The 25,750-nt window shown below is 42.1% G+C and overlaps 1 protein-coding gene across 5 annotated transcripts in view; it reads right to left on the minus strand.

The window, feature by feature from the left end:
* The window catches only part of LOC147032097 (uncharacterized), a 41,605-nt gene that overhangs the window by 1,031 nt on the left and 14,824 nt on the right, over positions 1 to 25,750 (minus strand). For 3 of the 5 annotated variants that reach the window (XM_085869412.1, XM_085869414.1, XM_085869410.1), the window contains one exon: positions 1,248 to 1,845. In XM_085869412.1, the coding sequence (XP_085725538.1) occupies positions 1,394 to 1,845 (452 nt within the window). In that variant the 3' untranslated portion in view covers positions 1,248 to 1,393. Of the gene's footprint in view, positions 1 to 1,102; positions 1,205 to 1,247; positions 1,846 to 19,762; positions 19,996 to 25,750 lie in introns of those variants that run through there. The other 2 variants (XM_085869411.1, XM_085869413.1) reach the window with 2 other exon arrangements.

The following is a 25,750-nucleotide window of genomic DNA, read 5'->3' on the forward strand; positions in this document are numbered from 1 at the left end:
ACCAATAAATATCATCCTGGTATCTCGCAGGCATGGCAAGGCATCAATGTGTGTGCCGTCCCTCTGATGGATGTTGAACTGGGCATCCCATCTGCCAGCATTACTTGCTGGACGTTAGAGATCCAACGGAGTCCTTCACAAAGATTAGGTGAGCTATCACCGGCACCATGAACAAATTACTAATTCTGGCTCTGACCAACATGGGGCACAGCATCAGTGGCATAGCTGCGCTCCCAGCAACGATGCAACCAGCAGCCACAGGCAGTGTTGAGTGAATGAATGAACACAGTTATGATGCCGGGGAAATGTATCACCTATTCTGCTGGTACTACAATAAAACAAGAGCTTGAAGTGAAATAAATGTTTCGATTATCTCCATCCTTGTTTATCATGTTGCAAGGATTTTCTTTTTCCTGCAAGATGGTGACAGCTGGCCTCCATAGCTCATTGAAGTTCCTGTTGAGGAATCTTTTGATTTTCATCGAGATAATCCTGGGACCATCCATTTGGGTGGCTCTTTGTCTGGGTTAATTGCCCTCACTTGTTTATCGAGTTCATTTCACTGGGGCTCAATGTCGGTAAACTCACTGGTAAAGCATAAAAAGGTATCGATCCAGAGGCAGTCTTTTTTTTTTTTCCTGCCACAGTCCTCCTTTATCTTACACATATCTCGATTTTGCCTTTATCTTACAGTCTTCAGCTTTGTCCACCATTCCAACTGTGATTGAATTCCGTTGTTCCGACGCCTCTGCTGGCGATATTCAAGCTCAGCTGTGCATTCCAACTCGTGGTGCACAGATCAAGCATGATTTTACCGACCTGCTGGATCCATTCATGAAAACTCATAAAAAGTCTCACTTGCATGGGTGCCAAATACTCAACCATTCCTTCGCTAGGAGCATGGCAAATCTTTGTGAGACACATTACCAAATGCTTTGCAATTGCCAGCCAGCACTCTTTTCTAAATTGGTTATAAATATAGTTAAAGCAGACATAGCCTTCGATATAAATATTCAGCAAAATATTATGAAAGGTAGGACTCATCAAGGCGTAACGATGATATTTTTCACCAGAAAACTATCATGCTTTAAGTAATACATACCTTGCAGGACCTAAAGAAGTGTTGCCACCCTTTTAGGAGCTAAACCACTGCGTCAACACCGAAGGTTAACCTTTCATCAAACAAACTCCTGTTCAGTTACGACTGGAAGGGAAAGGGGTTGTTTAAAAAAAAAAAAAAACATAAATGTCGTTGTAAGATCAACATCATTGCAAAAGAGTTTTTAATCAATCGCCTAAACATTTATTGCAGTCCAATAATGTCATGAAATATAAATGGTCAACATAATCTTTGCACTCTTAAAACAAAACAGTAGATGAAAAGGATGCAGATTTAGTTTAAATTTTGCACTAAAATATCCATCAAGTCATCTGAGATGCCTGGAACAGCGTTTGCAGAACCTGAGCACTCCACTGTCCTCGACCACGTGCAAGAGATCCTACTCCGCTTAAGGAAAGGCTGCATCGAGGGGTCGTGCAAGGCATGCCTGGCCATCAGGGCACAGCGTAGACCATATGGCTGTTCATCATGAGCTCGTAACTTCTGGATCTGTTGCACCATTGCTGCGTCCATTTTCTGCCTTTCATGATCGAGCACGGTCGTAGGTTTGATCTCCAGATTTACAAAGAAAGCTTGAATGCGTTCTCTCAGATTCTTATCTTGTTCTGTTTCTGAACAATACTGCTCAGATGAAGATTCCATCTCTTCTGGAAGGATGTTTTCAGGTCTTGGCATTGCAGGAAGGTCATATTCCAGTTTCTCAACCCCATGGCTTGGCTGGGTTTCTGTGGTGAAAAGCAAAAACAAAGATTGATATATTTTGAGAAATTATTCCACAGTTTATTTTGCTTGATTCAGAAATGACCAAGTTATGTAATATTGCTGCAAAGATAACTTGTCGTGCTCCTTCATCAATGACACCATGCTAGATTTACAATTGACTGATTACCAGCAGAACACCTTTAAACATCCACCCATCGGGACCATACTCTGTGCAGAGCATTGGTGCTGCCGAAGCAGTCTCCTGGACTATTGGGCACAATCATGGACGGATCACCACTCCGACGCAGGATACTTCAAATGGCTCAATCATCCCAACAACCTGGTAATCATTTTGTCGGCCTCGGAAGGATGACAGGCTGAGTCAATGCCACGTGGTATTAATTCAACAGCTGAGCAGGATTTGAACACAGGAGCCTAGGATCCCAAGCCCACCACCCTAACATTAAGCCAACACCAGGCATACCTTTAAACAGCTGATTATCAAAGGAGTTTTGGGGTCTTTCATAACAAACAAATGGGCCATGGTGATGTCACAGGGAATGCTTTGCATAGGAGGTCCAAACCTCATAAAGAAAACCCCCAATATCGTAATACAACCATCCATTGGGACCAGACTCTGTGCAGAGCGTTGGTGCTGTTTAAGCAGTCTGCTTGGCTGTTGGGTACAATCTTTGACGGGTCGCCACTCTGACACAGTATACCAGCAAGCTGGCACTCATTTTGCCAACCTCAGAAGGATGACAGGCAGAGTCAACCCCACCTGGTAGTATTTCAACAGCCAAGGGAGATTGGAAATCAGGATTCTAGGATCCCAAGGCCATCACCCTAACCATGAAGCCAACACCAGGCATAATATCGTAATACTACCATCCGATGTTCCATCGAGCTGCCTAATGGCTCATCTAACATTTGTGGAGTAGAAAACGTGAATTACATTAGTTTCCAAAGCCTCACAGACCTTCGGGATTATTTTAAATCCAGAGCTGCCAGGTTTATGATGCCAACACATAATAGCCAAAAAAAAAAGGTGCGAATCAGAATTTCATAAAATATAGCTGAATAAAATGCTTGTTTTGTTTAAAGACTACAAAATCCAATATTTATTGGAAATTTAGCACTCTGCATAAAAAGGTGCAAAAACAGATCCCTGCAACTACAGACCTATCGGCATTCTCCCAATCATCAGCAAGGTTATGGAATCCATCATCCCTTCAGACATTAAATCCTTCCTCTTCTCCAAAGGCTTGATTTCCGATCAGCAATTTGTTTTCAGACCAGGTCACTCTACCCTGGACATGCTGCTTCTGCTCTCCCAACAATGGATAGAGGTACTCAATGCCGGACATGAAATCAGAGCCGTATCCCTAGACATATGGCGTGCTTTTGATACAGTCTGGCACCCTGCCCTGCTCACCAAACTCTCTTTGGCAGTTGGGAAATCAGTCAATTGCTTGTAAGTTAAGGCTATAGCTTCAAATAAAATAGGTTTTGTAAGTACTTTCCAGTACATCATTGTCTGTGTTTGTGTGTGTGTGGCTGTGTGTGTGTGTGTGTGTGTGTGTGTGTGTGTGTGTGTATATGTGTGTGTGTTTGTGTGTGTGTGTTTGTGTGTGTATGTTTGTGTGTGTGTGTGTGTGTGTGTGTGTGTGTGTGTGTGTGTGTGTGTGTGTGTGTGTGTGTGTGTGTGTTGTTATGTCTGGCTTCCTTCTTAGGACTATGGTGCGGTAATTGCTCTTTATTTTGATTCCAATGGTATCCAACGACATCTCCACTCATGGCTTGCAGACTTCCTCTATTGTCGCAGTCAACTGTCTTCCTCTTCCTGTCCAGGCTGGAGTTCCTCAAAGGAGTGTTCTCAGCCCTGTGCTTTTTCTGGTTTTCATCAATGATCTCTTTGACCCTCTGGAAAATCCTCTTTATCTCTTTGCTGATGACTCCACCCTCTGCCAAACCATCTGTCATCTCTTAGATCGGCAAGCGGCAGCTTCTTCACTCTCTACAGGTCTGGATAAACTCACAAGCTGGTCCAACACTTGGAGCATGTCTTTCAATCCTGAAAAATCTCACACTCTCATTATATCTCTCCGAAAGGACCATCTGGAAACCCCTCCCCCCCATCTAATTTCTCAACAGTCCTCTTGAAGAAATCCTTTCATTCAAGCTTCTGAGTCTCACCATCTGACATGATGTTTCCTGGGAAAGCCACATCTCCAAGCTGGCCTCCAAAGCCAGTCACTGACTGGGCATCCTCCATCATGCAAAGTCCTTCCTTAGCACACCTGAGCTCCTGACCACATACAAAGCTTTCATCCGCAGCCTGATGGAGTGCTCCCTCCTCACACCTTTCTCAGATTCACGCTGTGGAAACCAAGGCATTTAGGATCATCATCTCCCATGATGAAGCTGAGTCTTTGGGTTGCTCACTCTCTCACTGCAGGCAGGTCGGTGGTCTTTCTGTCCTTTGTCGTCTCCTCTCAGCTCCCCCCCGCTCTGTCTCTGATCTGCCCCCACCCCACCCCTCCCCCATATTTCCGCAGAGCACTCAAGGTCCGCCAGCAACCCCCTTCTGGTGAAACAACCAAAATCAAGACTCAGTGTTCACCTTCACTCTTTCATTCCTCTTTTTCCCACCTCTGGAACAAACTCCCACACTCTTTTCAATCCCACTCTTCCATCCAGGTCTTCAAAGCAGCTGTTCACCACCATCTCTTATCTTCCCCCATCCAAAACCATGATGTCTTCTACCCCTGTTAATCCACCACAAACCTACCTCCTTCAAATTCCCTGCTTTCCTTCCTGAAAGTCCCTGTAGTGTCCATCTTTTTCACCCCGTTTTACCCACCCCATCCCTCTCCCTTGCTCCCTTTTTTGTACGTTCTATGTGTTAGATATTATAAGAGCCTCGACATTGTGTACAAAAAAATTTAGATTGTATGGAGCAGGGAAACAAAACATAACACACAGAGAGAAGTTGTACAAACAGATGGAAAATGTGTGGTTTTGCGCCCAAAAGAAGTAATATCCCCTCCCATTTTAAAAGAAATATTCTATACTTATAAAGGCAAGTCCAATTAAAGGCATCATTTGAAATTAAACATGTGTCAAATGTCAGGTTCAAATAGTTTCAAATGTTAACCATTCATGTTAGAGGCTGTATGACATCTATTGCTCGACATGTGGCATGTTCGCAAACAAGTCTCGCATCAGGCAGTGCTGAACACAAAGACAAATCTGCCCTTTATTGGAATACTCGGTTTTTATGTTTGTCCGTCTGTCCGATCCTGTATATTCTGAGAATGGAACATTATAGGGCCACTGAACTAGGCATAATGGGGACCCCATGGGGAGTATCATTGGTTGGGGGTGGGGTGAGATCTTTGTAATGGGGACTTACGTGATCACAATCAAATTTCACTTGCCCAATGGGGAGTAAAATAGGGGGCAGATATTTTAAGGGGGTGGGGGGGGAGATCTCTATAATCGGGGTCCTACTATTCACAGCTCTCTGGGATGCAGTGCTTCAAAAAAACGATCTCCAACCTTGTGTAGCAAGTATCTTCTTGACTTTGAAACAATGTGTAAATTAATTTTGTAACACTTTCTTTGACATATTGAATACAGTAAACCCTTAAATATCACGGTTTTGATCAATCATGGCAATCCCTTTATGTACTGATTGAGTTGTCACGGATCTTAATTTGGACCAATCGTGGTTTTTATGCTCAGCTGTGATTATCATCTCACACCACGAGGCCTTCGCACACGTTACATTGTTAATGCAATGGCACTGAAGCGTAAAACGATAGACAAAAGTAAATCCAAATTCTCATCCAGAAAAATCTTAAACTTCATATATCTGATCTACGACCCAATGTGAATCTTCTTCTTCTTCTTCTTCTTTCGGCTGCTCCCGTTGGGGGTCGCCACAGCGGATCATCCGTTATGATCCGCATAATGATTTGGCACAAGTTTTACGCCGGATGCCCTTCCTGACGCAACCCTGGTCACCTCTTACGACACAGGGATAGGGTACACCTATTTTAACCGGGGCATACACCGGGCCCAGTACACTGGTACTCATTTTGCCGACCTCGGAAGGATGACAGGCTGAGTCAACCCCCTGGTGTTATACGACTTGGTATATGTACATATACAAACACATACATACATTTATGCAGTATATATGTATATGGTTTGATATATATATATATATATATATATATATATATATATATATATATATATATATATATATATATATATATATATATATATATATACACATATATTAATTCAGTGGCCCAACGGGGCTTGAACTCAGGACCTTTTGGGTCCCAAGCCGCTGCCCTAACCACTGCGCCAACACCAGGCTACGACCCAATGTGAATGTAGAGTAAAATTAATGACGGCATTGGTCATGTGGTCTGGTGGTCATATTGGATTTAAAATAAAAACGTAAGAAAAATCTTCTCCGGAACCACTTAACAGATCGATGTGAAACTTCATACATATTCATCAACTAGCCATGGGAGAAATATTTCATATTCACCTTCTTTGATGCAATTTAGCATTAATATGCACAAAAGTGGTCGTTAAATATCCTAATAATTAATCAATAAAGCTATGGACAATGGCAATTTTTGTGACATATAATAGGGTGCATGGATGATAAAGTGTATGGGTCATAATAGCAATGGACCAAAATAATAGCATGTTCAGTTAATGATGGTATTTTTGTTGAGAATTAGCGTGAGGCAGGACTATGCGCTCTACCAAGTGCCATTGTAGTTTACTTAAGCAGTTTGTTTTACATGCATTTAAAAAGGCTGTTAATTTACAATAATAAACACATATGATATGACTGTTGTCACTGATAATTTGATGAATTTACCCAAAAGTGTATATGAATATCATTGGAATAACCCAAACTTTTGCACAGTACTGTATATTTATATATGTACTTTTTCTGCCTAAATTATTTGATATTCATTCTCACAGGGTCAAAAATGGAAGACCTGTCACACAAATCACACTCATACATGCAGACAGACTCTCAACAATACAGGACTTGACCTCAGGCAAACAGTCGGTGACCTTTGAGGAATTTTATCCACTTCATAAAGCACTTTAAGAAATATTTTGGGAAAGAGCATGCTTTTTGAACTCATGTCTCTCCATGGTTGTAAACCAGCTGTTTGGCGAGTTTTTGGGATTGAAAGGCCGAATCCTCGATTTATTGACGGTTCCCAGATGATGATCTCGATCAGCGATTCCAAACCTGTCGTCTGTGATCTAGATGTCCTTTGGAAACCAACCTCTGCCTGTCTGTGTCTGTGTCTGTGTCTGTGTCTGTGTCTCTGTCTCTGTCTCTCTCTCTCTCTCTCTCTCTCTCTCTCTCTCTCTCGCCCCCCTGCTGGCTGTTGGTGAGTCGAGTGGAGTGTCATGGCGGCTGTGCTGTCTTGGTGAGCTGTGATCTGCCCTGTTTTTTCACCTTTCAATCCCCTTTCGCCTCGTTTTTTTCACCTCCTTTCCTTTGTTTCCTTATACGCATCGTTATTTGTACCCCCACCCTCCCCTCTTCGTTAGACCTCATGCTTCGGCCTTCCGTCGCGCCGTCACCCCACCCCACCCCACCCATCTGTCCTTGTTATTTCACGGTTTGCCCTTCGATTCATCTCTTCCCCTCCCCTCCCCATCCCCCTGTTTTCTCCTGGCATACTTTTTTCTCAGAGATAGAGAGAGAGAGAAAAAGCCCACAGCTTCTTTGTGAATAGCTTTTAGTTGGCGGCCCATCCCGGCCTTTCAACTGATCGTTTTTTCTTCATTAACCTCCGCCATCGAAGATCAGAGGTTACTGTTTTCACCCGTCTGTTTGTTATCTTGCCAAAGCAAGATATGTTACTCGATCGGTTTGTTTGGTTTTTTGTTTATATATTTATATATTTGTCTGTTACAATTGATTTTCAACTTTCAACTTGCTCTCTAAGTCACAGTTCTAAAGCAATGGCTCTCAAACTTGACACGTATACTCGTGAGTGCAATAGCTTTCGACGTCCAGAATTTCGAATGTCAAGGTCAAAGGTCAAGGTCACCAGAAGGTCAAGCATCAAAATCAACGAAACCCTTAGCTTTTGAGTAAATTTCATCGGATCATCTCCAAACTTGGTGGATATATAGCATATCGATAGGCGCTCAGCTGATTAGTTTTTGGTGGCGATCGGCCTTGACCTTCATGGTTAGCGCCTAAGGTCGAAGTTGACCTTCATGAAGGTCATTTTTAAATCTTTGACTAACAATATCGAGTAGTACCTCAAATTGAAGCCCGAGAAGAGTGTTTCTCAGATATATAAAAATTTCGTCGTTATGACATCATTTGATGACGTCATGACAAAAAAACTGATTTTTCATAAAAAAATGAAACTCTCAAATCAAGGTCTTTTGGCAAGATAACCTTTGGCCTAAGGCCAAGGAACGCTTTTTATTGGTTTGTTTGTTTGTTTGTGAACAGTATTAAGGAAAAACTCCTCGACGGATTTCGACAAAACTTGGTGAGGGGATTAGGTATGGTCCAAGGATCATGCCATTAGATTTTGGACTTGGTCCAAAATCCAATATGGCCGCTATGGCGGCCATTTTGAAAAAATATTTTAATTTTTTTTTTTGCATTTCTGCATGTTTTAAGTGATTTCCAACCCCCCCCCCCCACCCAAAAAACATTGTTGGAGAAAAAAAAATTGCAACTTTTTTTTCAACAAAATTGATTTTTTTTTTTGCATTTCTACATGTTTTAAGTGATTTCCAACAAAAAACATGCCAATATTATAATTGCGGCTGATTTTGGAACTTCAGGTGGATATACCCACGTAAAATCAATTTCTGTCTCAAGGAATCTAGTTATGATGAATGAATTGAGTATGTAAAAGTTAAAAGTAAAAGGGAAAGTTGCAAACTATAACTCTGTGAGCACTGTTGACGTCAAATTGAATGAATAGGATATCGGGTTCACTTGAGTGAACTATCAGTATTGGCGGCGGAGGTTTTGCACTCTACCGAGTGCTCCCCCTCGAGTTGTAGCTGTGTTCATTTCCTTTGGAAACCTGTCTCAGCTCGTATTTAATTACTGCACAGCACCAATCACCCCTCCTCCCCCTTCCTAAATATGACTTCGTATTCCCGTTAAGCGGCATTTGAAGCATTAACTCGAAAACATGGCGTCGTCTGCGTCCCGCCCGACGACGTCATTATCGAGGATCTCGTTATCGCTACAGGAAACATAGTCGGTACTGATAAAGTTCGTGCAGCCTCGCGAATGAACAAACGTGTGGTTATCTTCGTGTCTTTAGACAGAACTGGTTCACAAAATTGTATCGACCGGACTATCAACAGATGACGGACATTTCGTGCTCGTCTCACCTCTCGACACACCGGCCGTGAAGGTCATGATCTCGAATGCTCCTCCTTTCCTGAAGAATCAGATGCTGATCTCCGAACTATCTCATTATGGTACTGTGGTTTCTCAAATCGCTATGTTACCTTTACGTAGCCAGGACGATCGGATGAAGCATGTGATGTCTTTTTGGAGAGAAGTTTATGTGGTACTTCCTCCCTCGAAGCTGAAAGAACCTTGGACATTGTTTTAAAACTCAAAATTGATAATCATGATTACCAAGTCTACGTAACCACTGACACCTTGAAATGTTTCGAATGTGGTAATTTTGTACACTTGAAACGATCTTGCCCAAAGGCTACCTCGTCAAACAATGAAGCAAACCTCGTCAACAAGAATACGTCTTCTTCTTCTTCCTCGACTGTGAAGAAAGCGAATCCTGTGTCCGGTAATAACGCCCAGTCCTCCCAGTCCGATAGTCCAAACAGCAAAACAAATGTTTGGGATGGTTTCACCATCATTTCATCAAGGAAGAGAAAGACTTTACCTGATGGTCGCTTAACCCAGAAGAAGGCAGGATTTACAAATGAGGAATCTGTCGGTAATGTTCCTGCAGTAGTGACTGACGCCACTCTACAATGCTTGCCCGGAATGGACCCGGTACCTACGGCCAACAAGTTCAACCTACTTGCCGGTGAGGACATAGACGTCTCCCTGACAAAGACCGCTTTACCTGCTATCGCAGTAAATAAAACTTTTTCACTCTTTAAAAACTCTCCCATTGGAAAGTCCATTTACGGTGATACACAGACGACTCATGATGAACCTGCTGTCACTTCGGTAAATGTTAACCCTGAATCCTTGTCAGCAGGAAATAGTGAAACAAATGTTAACCCTAAATCCTTGTCAGCAGGAAATAGCGAAGAAAATGTTAACCCTGTTACTGCTCCCATCTCATCACATGGTGAAGCTGGAAATGCAGGAAATATTAAAATGGATGTTTTACGAGAGACCCCCAAAGTACTGTATACCTCCACGCCGTTGGAGGTCGATAACACCGTTACGGTCGAGGGAAGCGATATCGCTGCATCCGCTGATGGTGTTTCCGTTTCATCAACTCCCCCGATCATTTCCGTTACTTCACCAGGAGATGTTCCCACAATGGAAGAGCACATAGACGTGGTAACCAGTACAGATCCGTGTATCAATACTGACGACAGTATCGATATGCAGGACAGCACAAGCTTGTGTGACTCGGAAACTAAAACCGACTCTGACGAATCTGACCTGGGGGAACCAAACAGAAACAGTTAGGTGGAAACGGTGGAGAAGCTGACCAGTCAAGGTCCTACCCCCCCCCCCGAACAAATAAGACTCTTCTTACAAAATACATACAGGAAACGCAATATAAACCTGACGGAATACTTTCTAGATCTACCGTCCTTCCTCGAGTGTGCTCAGGCTATCGTACGTAAGCCTGACTTATTCGGTTTCCACCAGACACACTGTCACTGCTTTAAAAAATTGATTGCCAAGGAGAAAAGGGATCCTAATCAATTATCCCACTTCTGATATTATTGTTAGAAGCTATTATTTTCCTCATGGCCAGTTTCAAGATTGGAACAATAAATGTTAATGGTGGTGGGAGTCCGCTCTGCAAGATCCAAATTAAACAGTTGGTAGAGGTCAACGGTCTCAACATAGCTTTGTTACAAGAGACCCATGCTGTCCGATCTGTTCAGGCTCAGTGGCGACTATTTATGGACAAGGAATGTTTCTTCAGTAACAACTCCTCGTCGAAGGCAGGCATCATGTTTGTCTTAGGGAAACTTTTCCATCCGTCCTGCCTTAAATTTATGAGTATTATTGATGGACACCTTGCCTCCGTGACCTTCTCTATCGATCAGGTCAAGTTCACAATTCTCAATGTGTACGCTCCAAGCAAAAATGACGAGCGGATCTCCTTTTTTGCCGAACTGAGAAAATTCCTGCAAACACTGGATTTGCAGACTTGTCTAATTATTGGTGGCGATTTTAACTGTACTGTTAAAGCTTCATGTGACCGGAATGGGCCGGAACCCCAACCATGTTCCGCAAAACTTTTTGCAAACATCATTGCGAAATATAATCTTCATGATATTTGGTGTGTGCAGCACCCTTCTGATCGATCTTACACATGGTGTCATTGTTTAAACAACCACATCTCACTTGCGAGACTTGATCGCATCTATGTAAATTCTCATTTATTACATGGAGTTTATAAATCCGATATCGTGCCTTCTGATTTCTCTGACCATTCCCTAGCTCGAGTCTTTATTCAACTCTCTAAACCATGTCCAGGGAGCTCTCATTGGAAATTCAATAACAGTTTACTAGAAAACCTCAACTTCATTCAGGCCTTTGAATCCTTCTGGACGGCTCTCCTAGAGCAGAAGTTAAGCTGTTCCGTTAACCCGCTGATATGGTGGGATTTAGTAAAAACCCAAATTAAAGGTTTCTGTCAACAGTATCAGTTTTTCTCAACAAGCGCTGACCATGAGGTGAAGAAAATATTACAGTTAGAGATTTTACAACTCCGAGTCATCGGACAAAATAATAGTAACATAAAAAACCTCAACTGAGAAACAGTCCTTATTAAAGGAAATAACCGAGTGGAATGCACGTGGTGCCTTAGTTCGGATGAGGGTGCGACACCTGAATGAGGCAGACGTACCAACCAAGTACTTCTTTTCCTTAGAGAAACGTCTTCCCAGGAAACAGCTTTCTCAGCTGCGATTAGCAGATTCATCCATTACCTTTACTCAATCAGAAATCAAACTTTTCGTGAAGGAATACTTTTCGAAAATATATTCAATGGAACAAATAAATTCTGTCAGTGTCGCCTCTATCTCCGTAGGCCTGCCAGTGTTGTGTGCAGATGGGCGCTCCCAACTGGAAAGACCCATCACCTTGGATGAACTTGGCACTGCCCTGCACGGCCTTGCCATTGGGAAAGCACCTGGATTGGATGGACTTACAACTGAATTTTACAAGAAGTTTTGGCACTTATTGGGTTCAGAACTCATAAAGACCTTGAACGCAAGCTGCCAGCTTGGAGAGCTACCTCGGAGTTGCCGACGAGCTCTTCTTACCCTCATCCCAAAAAAGGGAGACGTGTTGTGTATTGGAAATTGGCGTCCTATCTCCCTTTTATGTACGGACTACAAGATATTTTCAAAAGCCCTGGCATCGTGACTTACTTCTCATTTATCCTCGTTGGAGGAAGACCAATGTTACTGTGTCCCAAAACGTTCCATCTATAACAACATCTCCCTTGTGAGAGACATCATTGAAATATGCAAGGAAAACCCGAAAGATTTAGGACTTCTTCTCCTTGATCAGGAGAAGGCCTTTGACCGTGTTGACCATCGGTACCTTTTCGAAGTACTTGAGCGGTTTGGACTTGGTTCGACATTCATCTCTTATATTAAAATACTATATAATAATATTTATAGTGTGCTAAAGATAAACAATGAACTTGTTGCACCTTTGTCTGTTAACAGGGGAATTAGACAAGGTTGCCCTCTTTCTGGGTTGCTTTATGCTCTCTCCATCGAACCCCAACTGGTTTATTTTGCGCTGTGGACTAACAGGGTTTAGTTTGTCCCAGCTTGAACGGCCCATCAAGGTACTGGCATACGCCGATGATGTGTGTATTCGTACAAGATATCAATGACATTAACATCGTTCATTGTTGTTTGTCCTTATTTGAAAAGGCTTCATCAGCCAAACTAAATTGGAACAAAACGAGTGCCCTTTGGCTCGGTCCATTGTGCCACTTGGCGCCAAGACTTCCTGCTCCACTGTCATGGGCCAATGATGGTGTGAAATACCTTGGAGTGTTCTTAGGCAATAATACCACAGTAGCAAAGAATTGGGCTGGTCTGCTTGAGTTTGTTGAGGGTAAACTGCAAAAATGGAAAGGTCTGATCACACAACTGTCATACCGTGGAAGGGTCTTGGTCATCAACACACTGATGGCCTCTACCTTATGGCACAGGTTCTTCGTGCTGCATCCTCCAGCAGTGTTGCTTCAACAGCTCCAGAAGTGCTTTGTGTCCTTTTTCTGGGACGGAAAACACTGGCTGCGACCTGGGGTCCTCAGTTTACCACTGACCGATGGAGGACAAGGCCTGGTCGTCATAAAGAGCCGACTAATGGCCTTTCGACTCTCGGTTGCTTTTCGCATGCTATACACGTGACCCTCTCCACCATGGGTCAACGTCGCTCATCACCTTTTGCAACAGGCTGGGAGGCTAGGCTATGACCACTCTCTTTTCCTGATGGACCTTTCCAAAATCGACACATCCCCCCTCTCTGGTTTCTATCATTGCATGCTAAATGCGTGGCAAGCTCTGACAATAACAAGAGCTACACATTCTTACACGAAACAGATGTTTCTGGAAGAACCTTTGTTCTTCAACTCCCTTTTCCATGATATGCCTGCTGATAGGTGTTTTATTCAACACTTTACCGACAAGGGCGTTAAATCTGTCGCAGATCTTCTCAGCCCAAACGGCAGCTGGATCGGAGCTGATGCATTGGCAAGCCTGGTCGGTGTGCGATCCTCTCGAATCGTGGCACCCATATTAGGTAGTGTGCTTTTGACAAACACAGAGCTTGCACCTGCTTGGGAGAAGACCACCAAAGCAATGAACAAAATGCACATCGAATACCTTCTCTCTCAACCTTTCCTGAACTCGTATGTGCTTTTTCTCTTGCCAGCCCTCTTCCTTGTCCCCCTTTTAACGTAGGCTTCAATGGCCTTCCCAAACAAAAAGACCTTTATTTGGGTTGTGTAAAATTTCTTTCGCAACGGCAAATAACACAGCAGAAGGTTCGATGGAGAGACCTCTTACCTTGTTCTCCCCCTTATTTTTCCTTACTGGAAAGGTTTTTATCACCCTCCTGTACCACCATGACATGGTGACCTCCAATGGAGACTAGTACACTGGATCCTTCCTTCTAATCACTTGTTACACCGTTTTTCAAATATGCTTGGAGATGAATGTCCTTTTTGTAAGAAGTCTGAAAACCTTTTTCACATCTATGTTGAATGCCAACGGTTGGCACCCTTATTTATTTTACTTTGGAATTGTTTTGTGAGGTTTGGTTTGATTTTTAACACTTGTGTGTTCATCTACGGATTGGATATCCCACATAAAAATTCCAATGCTGTGTTAGCCAATTTCCTGCTTGCTCAGGCAAAGATGGCAGTATATAAGTCAAGAAAAAGAAAACTTGATGGTGTTGGAGTAAATGATGAAGATGCTTTGTTTTTGTTCCAAAACTTTGTAATAAGTCGTTATGTTAAATTGGATTTTGCTTTCTTTTCAGTAACTGGAAGATTACCGCAGTTCGAATCAAAATGGTGTATACAGGAAGTTATTTGCAAAGTCCGAGAGGAATGTTTATCCTTTTGTGAAATGTTTTGTATATAATCCACCCGATTCATCCTTTCCTTTCTTCAGAAATTGTTTCTTGGTTTTCTAGTTTTCTTTCTTTCTCTGAAATAAAAATGTTGGTGTAGCATGTAAAATCAGATCTGGAGTGAGCTGATTGGAGGGATACAAAAGTCGCTGCACGTACGAGCATGCATACATGCAAGCAGGCCTTTGCCAGGTCGATAGTGTGGGTTTTAAATGCTCTCACCTGGTTTTATATAGAACCCAGTGGTTAAAAATAAAATGTTGCTGTCTGGGCACATTTTATGACCCTTCCCTTCCCCTCCTGCTGCCTGCCCTTCACCTCATCCTGCCTTCGCTTCCCCTCCCCTCCCTTCACACTGCCTTCCCTTCCCCTCCCCTTACACTGCCTTCCCTTCCACTCCCCTTGCAATGTCCTCCCTTCCCCCTCCCCTCATGCTTACCTTATCCCAAACCCCTTCCCCTCTATACTCTTCACTTCCCCTGACATCTTTGGGTGGTCTCCACTTGCTGTATTAATGTGCTGTTTTTGTGTACCCAATTTTTTTTCAATCCTGTACTACCTCCCCACAAGTCCCCCAACCAAGCACAAGTCCATAACCCCATTCTCCTCATGCTCACCTCCTCCCAAACCCACTCCAAACTTCACCTCTCCTCTCTCCACCATCCTCCTCGCTCCCATCCCCCTCCCAGAGTACAGGGTGTACGAGCAGCAAATTTGATTGGTCATAATGATGTAAAATGCTGTAATATTTTGTCTAAGTACTGATGAGTGGAAACATTTTGAAAGTGTCAAAAAAGCGATTTGGATTCTCCAGTGCTCAATGATATAATTCAATTGAAATAAAATAAAGATTTTAAAGGTTGTAGAAAAAAAAAAATTCAAGGTTTACCACTGTTGATGAAGTATCTTTTACACCACGTTATTTAACATGTCACATTAGTTATTCGTGCCTGTTGTTTGTGTCCTTTTTGACGTCCTTAAAAAAAGACAGCAAATTTTCTGTTTGGAATGATTTTCAATTCTGTTTGACGGCCCGACAGGCAGACAGACTAAAAAAAATCTTATCTCACTCTACGCATGCAAGATCAGGAGGAATTAATGTCAGGATAAATTCATTCAGATCAGGACAAATTATGCTAAACTACATATTCGTTTTCCAATTGGATGGTCCAACTTGTGTTCAAAATAAAACACATTTAATTGAAATCAGGTTGTTCGTCAATCATAAACTGACATTTGTAGACATACATACACAGACAGACAGAGACAAACAGAAGTGATCCAGTTGCTTAATCCTGCTTTTTGCTTTGCGTGCACGGGGTAACAACCACTATATATAAATGAATAAATTTACCAGCAGATACACATGTGCATGTAATATTGTAAGTCTCGATGAAACAGACAAGCAAATTGCCAATGTCTCCAGTAGTAAACTTAATTAACCTCCAAAGGGTAAAATAGACAGCTGGCAATTTCCTACATCTGTTTTCACCAACAGGAAGAAAGAAATCCTGGTAATAGGTAATGTTTGGGGATATTTAGATCTTTTTCCTTTCTCTATTGCCCAGCCAGGGCCTCCAAAAGTCTTACAGAGAGATAATTAGTAATAAATACATGCCACATAAGTCAAGCAGCTTTACGCAGATAGTAAGTTGGCAATAAAGACAAGCTAGTTTTAATATCCTGACCAGTGAGTTTTATGAGATTTTCAGGACCGATAATCCCAAGCCGAAGCTTTGCATTACGTGACCTGCATTAAAAATGGTTAATAAACTCTTTCGACAGAACAGATTACAAATGAAATTGTCCAATCTTAAATATATATATATATATATATATATATATATATATATATATATATATATATATATATATATATATATATATATATATATATATATTCCATGTGGTGCTTTGTGTACATTCGTGATTGGGTTTGCACAAACAAGAAGGTAACCAGCAATAAATTGGTTATATTGGCTTAGAAGTGAAGTGCTCGAGTATGGTAGAGGGTTCAGGAGCCTTGACAAAACAAAAGGTGACATGTCCAGTCTTAGTTTCAGTATTTACCACCTGCCTAGCCCTGCCGAGCAGTCATAAGAGAATGGTGCACACTAATTTTAGCAGGGCTCCAAGTACTGTATATGAGCCAAAAAAAAGCCTTCTGCCAAGTTGGATGAACAGAGAAAAGCAAGCATGTTAACTCAAAATATCTTTAAATATTCAAAGCCTTATGTTCATTTTCAACTGGTGGCACAAAAAAAAAACCCACTAGAGTACCATTTTCCAAAAACAATAACAAACATCAGTACAAACACTATCCACTTGTGTGTTTGGCTGAGAAAAAAAATTCAACTTTGACCTACCTTGTCAGCAATCTCTTTGCTCCTCATATCACTCTGAGGGCATCAGATAAACCATGAGCAATCATAGACGGTTTGGAAGGTGAGAGTTTACCACCGATAGACGTGTCACTTTCTCTCAGAACGATTACTCTCTCAATAAGCCTTTATATATAAAAGCCAAAGCTTGTGGAAGAGCTATAACACAGAACTATTCAGGACGCAACAGCACAAAAGGAAAAAGAGAGGGGGGAAACACCAACAGTTGGGCAGAGGGACAAGATATATGGAGACGGACAAACAAGGGATGCCGGTAATGATGGGTCAGTGAATATGAATCGAGTAAGTGAATATGCAGGGGGAAGACAAGATGGATACAGACAGAAGCAAACTCTCAGGAAGGAAAAACTACAAAATTTAGGAGGGGGTGGTTTCACAGGAGAAGAAAAAAAAGAATTCAAGGTTTTGGATCCGAGATGGTGGTGAATAGCAGTCTTGAAGACCTGGAGGGAAGAATGCGATTGAAGAGAGTGTGGAAGTTGGTTCCACAGGCAGGAAAAAAAAAGGAACAAATAAGAGGAGGTGAGCAGTGATTCTGGATTGTGGGAGATTCATTAGGAGGTTGCTGGTGGACTGCATGCACCCTGTATAAACCTGGGAGGGACAAAGCACAGAAAGAACAGAGGGGGTAACACCAGAAAGGAGGTGGAAGAAGACAGAGAGACCACTGCAATATCTGCGATGGCAAAATGATAGGCCCATAGATTCAGCTTCATCGTGGGAGCTTCCAATGATCTTGAAGACTTTCATATCCACGGCCTCAAGCTGAGCAAGGTGTGAGGTGGAGGTGCCAAACGAGAGGGGAGAGTATTCCATCAAGCTACAGATTCAGGCCTTGTTGGTAGATAAGAGTTCAAATGTGCCAAGGAAGGGCTTTGCAAGATGCAGGATACCCATTCGGTGACTGGCTCTGTAGGCCAACTTTGAAATATGGTTTGCCCAAGAAAGATCATCGAATGATTCAAATTCTTCGAGAGGATTGTTAAGAAAGTAGATGAGAAGGTTTGCCAGATGGTCCTTTTGGAGAAAGTTAGTGAGAGTGTGAGATTTGTCAGTTTGAGGCAGGGAAGAGCTCTCGGCCCACTGATGCTTATCATGATGATGAACTGGTAAGCAAAAAGGTAAACATGAGGGATATTCATTCTGGGGAGGACGTTGTATGTGGACAATCTTGCTGTTGTGGTAGAGAGAAGGCGAGAGATACAGGAAGTACTGTACTTGGGGAGTGGAAGGAGATATTTTGGAAGTATGGGCTGAAGATGAGCATAGAGAAGATTGAGGTGATGCGAGTCAGGTAGCAGAGAAAATAAATGAATATCAGGTTAGAGGGGAAGGAGATCAGACAGGGAAATAGGTTTGAGTATTTGGGGGTTCATGGTGACTGGGGACGTTAGTCAGAGGCAGAGGTGCGGAGAAGGATTCAGGCTGATGTGAATGCATGGAGGATGGTGGAGGGATTAATGGTAGACAGAAAGATATCATGAACAATGAAAGGGAAGGTTCTGATGTCATGTGTAACGCCGGCCTACCTTTCTGGTTTAGATACAGTGGCACTGACAGAGAGACAACAACAGAGGCTGCAGGTTTGTGAGAACAACTGGGTCAGGAGGATTGTGGACGTGAAGAGGGTGAATAGGTGGAGGATTGATGAATTTAGGGAGGAGATTGGTGTGCAGACAAGCTTGACAGGGAGATTGGTGAAATGCCGGCTGAGATGGCCTTGGCACTTGGTGCGGATGGGGTCGAAGAGAGAATGGCAAAGAGAGCGGATAGTTTGGGAAAGCAAGGTAGAAGGAAAATATGTAGACAGCAGTTAAGATGGGAGGATAGTGTGAGGAGGGATATCACTAAGGTGGGGGTGGTTGGACAGTGAAGCGAGCTGGCTGAGGACAGAGGGAAGTGGAGGAGTATTGTGGTCGAGACGTGGAGGGAAGTTTGCTGCCATTAGACATCACCCCTTACAAAGGGAAAGGAGGAGGAGGAGGAGAAGAAGAGTTTATTGGAGAAAAGGAACAATTTTATGTCAACTGTGATGACGGATTCCATGACCTTGTTGAAGATTGGAAGCAAGCCTATAGGTCAGTAGTTAAGGGGATCAGTTTTTGCACTTTTTTATCTAACTCGTGGGCCCATTGGACCAAATTTTAATCGGTCTTAATGGCCTTGTAGCATCCCTGCCTGCTGTACTGCTTGAATATTAGCTTGCCTTTTTTCAAACGAAGATGTCTTTGAGCCAGGGCAGAGGGGGAGGTGATTATACATTCCTTGTTTATATTTCCAAATGATACTATTGTTATTGTTATTAATATCATTTGTATTAATTAATATATGATTTATTACACTGTTATCATAATTGTTTTTGTTTTTATATCTTGTAATTAGAATGACATGCCGTGGAAGGACCGATTAATCTGCTCCATACACCTTAACATAGCATGCGTTAAAAACATGGTTATTCTTCTGGGTTTTTTGTAGTTATTATGCCTAATAAACTCAGGAAATCATGACGATCATTTTCGTGTGTCACATTCCACATCAGAAAGCTCCAGTAGATCTCTAAAAAAAAAACATCTCTCACACACACACACACACACACACACACACACACACACACACACACACACACACACACACACACACACACACACCTCATCCATTTACCAGTACTGTAGATGCTGTGATGTTGACTGATTTCCAAGCAAATGGAAGATGACCGAGGGCAAATGATAGGGTGATGAGGGCATATAGAGGAAGTGCAAGAGCAGCAGAGCAAGTTTTTAGGACACGTGAGCTGATGCTGTCTGATCCAGTTGTAGAATCAGAGTTGAGGGTTTCCAGAAACTTCTCCACCTGAGCAGTTGAAAAAGACAGAGTCCTGGAGAAGTTGGGTGTGGCTGGGTAGGGTGGGAATAAAGAGCAGGGATTGGGAGAGACAAGATGTGAAAGCAAAGAATTGAGACATTTGGACTTTTCACAAGTGGAGTCAGCTGTGGTGGCATTTGAAGTGAGGGAAAAGATGGAGGTGGAGCATACTCCAGAGACAGACTTCAAAAGTGCCACCAGGTTTTAGAGGAGGGAGACACGTTTGAAAGTTGAGTCATGGGATTGGACAGATGTTGTTTTCTGGCTCTCCTGAAAGTGGGCACACACTTCTTGCAAGCTTCATGGAATGATCTATGGTTGCCTTCGGTTGGATTTGCCTTCCAGAAAGAGAAAGCAAGCTGTTTCAAGGCAAGTGCCTCACCACAGGATTCAGTGTACCATGGTGGGAGGATGGGTATGATAGCTGAAGACGAGATAGGATTAATCTGTGCATATGGGAGGGCAGGTTTCTGTGGAAGTATTCCCAGGATGAGTTAATATCGGGGGGGGGGGTAGATATAAGATACAGTCCTGAAGTGCTGCTTGCAGTCCTGCTAGTTTGCTTGAGTGAACTCACTGGCACTTAAACTGTTCTCTGACAATAGCTCCAGAGATGTTGACCTTCACAAGCAGAGGATCAGATGAACCATTGGGAGCAGCAGAAGAGCTGGAGACATTTTCGGGGAACTTGGTCATCACTAAATCCATAAGGAAGGACTTTCCAATGACAAATCCAGGTAGAAAGTTTGGAAATCGAATCAGTCCTAACGGAGTCACATAAATAATTTTCTAAAGTGCCATGCCAGGTGAGAGGTACCAACCCCCAGCCAATTGGCATGGTGACAATTGGAATCATAACATATGAGAAAAAGAGAGTTTGGATGAGTAGTTAAAAGATGATCCATGTTGTTTCAGAGATGTATATGGAGATGTGACTGTTTGGAAGAGGGTGCAACACAGCCAAACAAGAGGTTGGAGCAGAGGGGAAGTAACTGCCAACAGTACTCTTGAGGTTTGCGAGGTGTAAAAGCAGCACATGGAGAATGCAGTTCTTGATGTACAGTGCGACTCCGCCGCCAGGACGGAGTTCAGGCTGATCAAAATGGAGGATGCAATATAGTCCAGCAGAAATGTGAAAAAGCATGTTGTGGCGTCATTATGAAGTTTTTTGGTTGATTCATCATCTCTGAGCTATCCTGAATCAGACTCAGCCGGGTGCCAGACTCGCACCCTTGAGGAATATTTATTAGAGGCGAAAAACAAAATGGCCACCACCGACTTTCGATAAATTCTGTTGTGGGCTATATCTTCACTTCTAATGCACTGACACACAATTTTGGTGTTTACTACTATGTTTCACGTGACAGACAAGGTAAACGTTGATGATTCTCTCAAGATTGGACGACAACAGATGGCGGAATTTGAATCTGGATGGCCAACAAGCTTCAACAAGACACTAACCAAGAAAGTGACCCTGATGACTTTGACCAAAAAGAGCATCAAGCTGGATGGAAGGTCAGTATATGATACCGAATTGATCTACACCCGAGTCATGGGTCTCCAACAATACAGGGATATTGATATCAAGGATGTTCTCTCTTATGAACTGTCCCCTGTCCCAACCTCCTTGTTTGATGAAAGCGGTGCGATACGGGCTCAGTCAAAAGCAATCCTGAAGACGAAACTCCAAGTTGAGCAATCAAGTCGAATCCAAGGTGTTCCAGATGCTGTCATCATTGATGGATGCGCCACGTTATGGACTATACATTGGCCCACAAATGGTACAGTTGAGGATTATGTGATCAACTTCATGGGAACCATCAAATACCACCTGGAGTGTTGTGACGTATACCTGATTTTCGACAGGTACATCAAAATCAGCACGAAACAAATGAGATCCAGTCGCGCAGGTCATGATTCAAGTGGAAAACATCAACTCAACTTACACACAACACTTCCAGCATAAAAAGTGGTCCTAAATGTAGCCTACAACAAAGTACAACTGATCGATTTGATCTGTCAGTATCTGATGACCCACATTGTGGACAATCACACCAAACTGGTGATCATCGGAAAAGATCCTACACCAGTACAAGTATGGAACAATTCCACTCTCCAGAGACAGGATCCGAAAACACACCATGAAGAAGCAGATGTCATCATCATCCATCACTTAGTTAGAATTGTGTCAGGTGTCAGTGGTGACTCACACATCAAAGTGGTCTGTGATGATACAGATGTCTTTGTCCTGTTGATTCATTTCTACCTCGAGGAAAAGATGACTGTGGATGTCAGCTTGGAGAGTCCGTGTGCTGGGAGGGCGAACGTAGACATTCGCCAAACAGCACTGAGACAAAAAGGCATCACCAAATATCTGCCTGCTGTACATCCTCTGACCGGATTCGATACTGTGTCGTATTTGTTTGGCATTGGAAAGGCCAGAGCGCTGAAGGTACTAATGGGCAGACATCATCCCACCTTACTTGGTCAGCTGGAAGCAGATGAGGAAAAGATGATATCTGAGGCAACTACCTTCATTGCTGCCTGTTATGGTTCCAAAGTCGAAGGTGATATGTCCACACACCGGTATCAGTTGTGGAAGTCTAAGATGGCCAACTCCAAGATTACCTCTGCTCCGAAATTGAAGTCGTTGCCCCCATCACATGATGCCTTTGCTCAACATGTACATCGCGCTCATCATCAAGTGATTATATGGAATCAGCCACTCAGTCAGACCCTCCGAACTTGGATTCCATCTAGTATGGATGGCAAGAAGGTAAGGACGGTGCGACATTGTATCCAAACACACTTCCACCTGATGTGTCTGCTGCACCAGTCACCATTCTGCACCTGATCAAGTGTGGATGCTCCACCAGCCGGCCATGTTCCACCGGGAGGTGTGGTTGTGTGGCAGCACAGATGTCATGTTCGATGTGTTGCAGTTGTAATGCTGGATCAGACTGTTGTAACGAACAGACAAGGGCAGTTGCTGCTAATCATGATGACGATGACGAAGATTGAACATAATGTAGAACATTGCATCCTTAACAAAGTTAATATTTGTTTGCCTAAAAATAAAAGGTAATTTCAAAATCATATACATGTTCATACTTACTTTAAGACATAACCCAAAGTCATCGTCAACTATCCACGTGTATCTGGATATGTTTGTGTAAAAATCGTATTTCAATATAATCATCAACTCATTGATCATTGCAAGTAAGTTACTTCAGCTGTCATTGACTATTATTGTACGTAATATTAATATTTGAGGGTTCATGAAATTCAATTTATTACTCAAAGTGATCAGTGGAACTGCAAAATAGCCATTTTTCATGTTAAAATGGTGGCCATCTTGAAAATATGAGACAGGTCTTATATATACACCTTCAATTTTATCACTATCAGATTCCTTTACCATGAAAACATAGTAGTAGACAACAAAATTGTGTTTGTAAGTGCATTAGAAGTGAAGATATAGCCCAAAACAGAATTTATCGAAAGTCGGTGGCGGCCATTTTGTTTTTCGCTCTAAAAAAAAATTCCTCAAGGGTGCGAGTCTGGGGCACCCGGCTGATTCTGATTCAGGATAGCTCAGAGATGATGAATCAGGCAAAAACTTCATAATGACGCCACAACATGCTTTTTCACATTTCCACTCGACCATCAGGGACATCCTGTGGGAGGAAGAATTCTGTTAAAGAGATGACGTCTCTTCTCGCCACAGTAGCCTGCATTGAGAGATCAGTCAGGTTAGAGCGGAGGCCTCTGTTGTTTGACAGTCACACGGTGAGGGACAGAGGACATATATATATATATATATATATATATATATATATATATATATATATATATATATATATATATATATATATATATATATATATATATATACATATATATATACATACTAGTAAAGGTGCCCGTCTTCGAGAGGCATCACTGGCAACATATGGTAAAAGACAGATAGCATGAATGTATTTTAAACAATATATTATATCATTTTTATCCATTGATTTATGAGCATGTTCAATATCACTGTGAGGATCAAGGCTCGGGCTTGGACTTGGTGGGGTGGGGGATGCTTGCAACAGAATTTTCATCAGAGGAGTGACTTGAGGAGTCTTCATATTCCTTGTTATTATTGGCATCTGCCATCACGATCGAACTCTTACTTGTGAGACGGTTGAAGAAGTACTTTTACGGAGTGGTAGACTCAAGGCTCACTGAAGCACTAAAGGCTCGAAGGCTATTTCTGTCGGTTCAAATTTCAAGGATCAAGCGGCCATTGTTGTTCAATTCAAGTTGGGTTGCCAGATTTTTATGTGCACGTGCTCAATCCCGCACCCACCCGGAAAAGACCCAAGTACACTGTCAGTACTCACCTCCACACTAAAACGATGATCATGATTTTGGGTTTAACCGTAACTGACCGGGCGATACTTTGTTGGCAGGTGGTCCGGCTGAGCAGCGGGTATCGGTCGATGAAAATTTCAAAACGGCGACCATGTATAAAAAAGCAAAGAAATACTTTGTACTTAGTCAGAAAGTCATGATTTTGTGAAGAAACTACGGCACATGGAAAGTGCAAATTCGTCAGGTATGAACTCAACTGTTTCTCCCCAAATGGAGCGTGATTATATGAGCTGAACTCGTCTTAGTGGTCCTCTAAAAAATGGAAAACATTTTTATTTCTTTTTTGTGCAATAATTCCTCCCATTTTGCAAATGGAGTTTTTGAACTGTTTAACTACCATAATGATCAAAACGAATTTTGAGGGGCCTCTTAAGGAAGACAATAATATCATTACTATATATGTCAAAGCTTGTTTCATTTCATGCAGTAACAAAAATCTGATGGTGGAACAAAAAAAAAAAGGGGTGCCAAAATATATATATATATATATATATATATATATATATATATATATATATATATATATATATATATATATATATATATATATATATATATATATATATATATATATATATATATATATATATATACACACACACAAACACATGTCGTCGTTGAGCCCAATCTCTCAATGGTGAAGAATCACTTTTAAAATTATAGTAGTCGGATCCGGATTCGGATCTTCACCAAAATCGAATCAATTTGTTGTGGTTACACACCCAACTTGTCCACGAAGTTTTGTCCGAATCTGTTCATAACTTATTGAGATATTGTGCTAAATATCAGTTTAGCCCTATGTCTCAATGATGAAGAATCATTTTAAAAATTATCAGATCTGGATTCCTGATCTGGATCTTCACCAAAATCGACTAATTTCTTCTTTATCACACACTCAACACTTCCACCAAATTTCATTTGAATCCTTCCACTACTTTTTGAAATATCATGCGATATATCCTTGTTGGCCCTATCTCTCAATGGTGAAGAATCACTTTAAAAATTCTAGTAGTCGGATCTGGATCTTCACCAAAATCTAATCAGTTCGTCCTTGTCACACACCGGATCCGTCCACAACTTTTTGAGATATCCTGCACACAGACAAACAGACAGACAGAAAGGGGTAAAAACATAACCTCCTTTCAACTGCGCTGGCAGAGGAAACAAGAAAAAAAGACATAAAATGTCATAGCCCTCATGGTTTTAGTAATTTTTATGGATGGAATTAAAGGGCTAGCCCATATTTATTTACAACTACAATGGCCACCAGTCTTCCAGTCAACCACCTTTGATCAGATCAAAAAATAAAGTTATGTGCAATGTATGCCATAGTGTGCTGTGCTTGTGCCAAGTTTGAACAAAATCGGACGA

This window comes from Eptatretus burgeri, chromosome 2 (genome assembly GCF_056783735.1).
Source record: "Eptatretus burgeri isolate ZD-2024b chromosome 2, Ebu_testis_v1, whole genome shotgun sequence".
NCBI classification, from domain to species: Eukaryota; Metazoa; Chordata; class Myxini; order Myxiniformes; family Myxinidae; genus Eptatretus; species Eptatretus burgeri.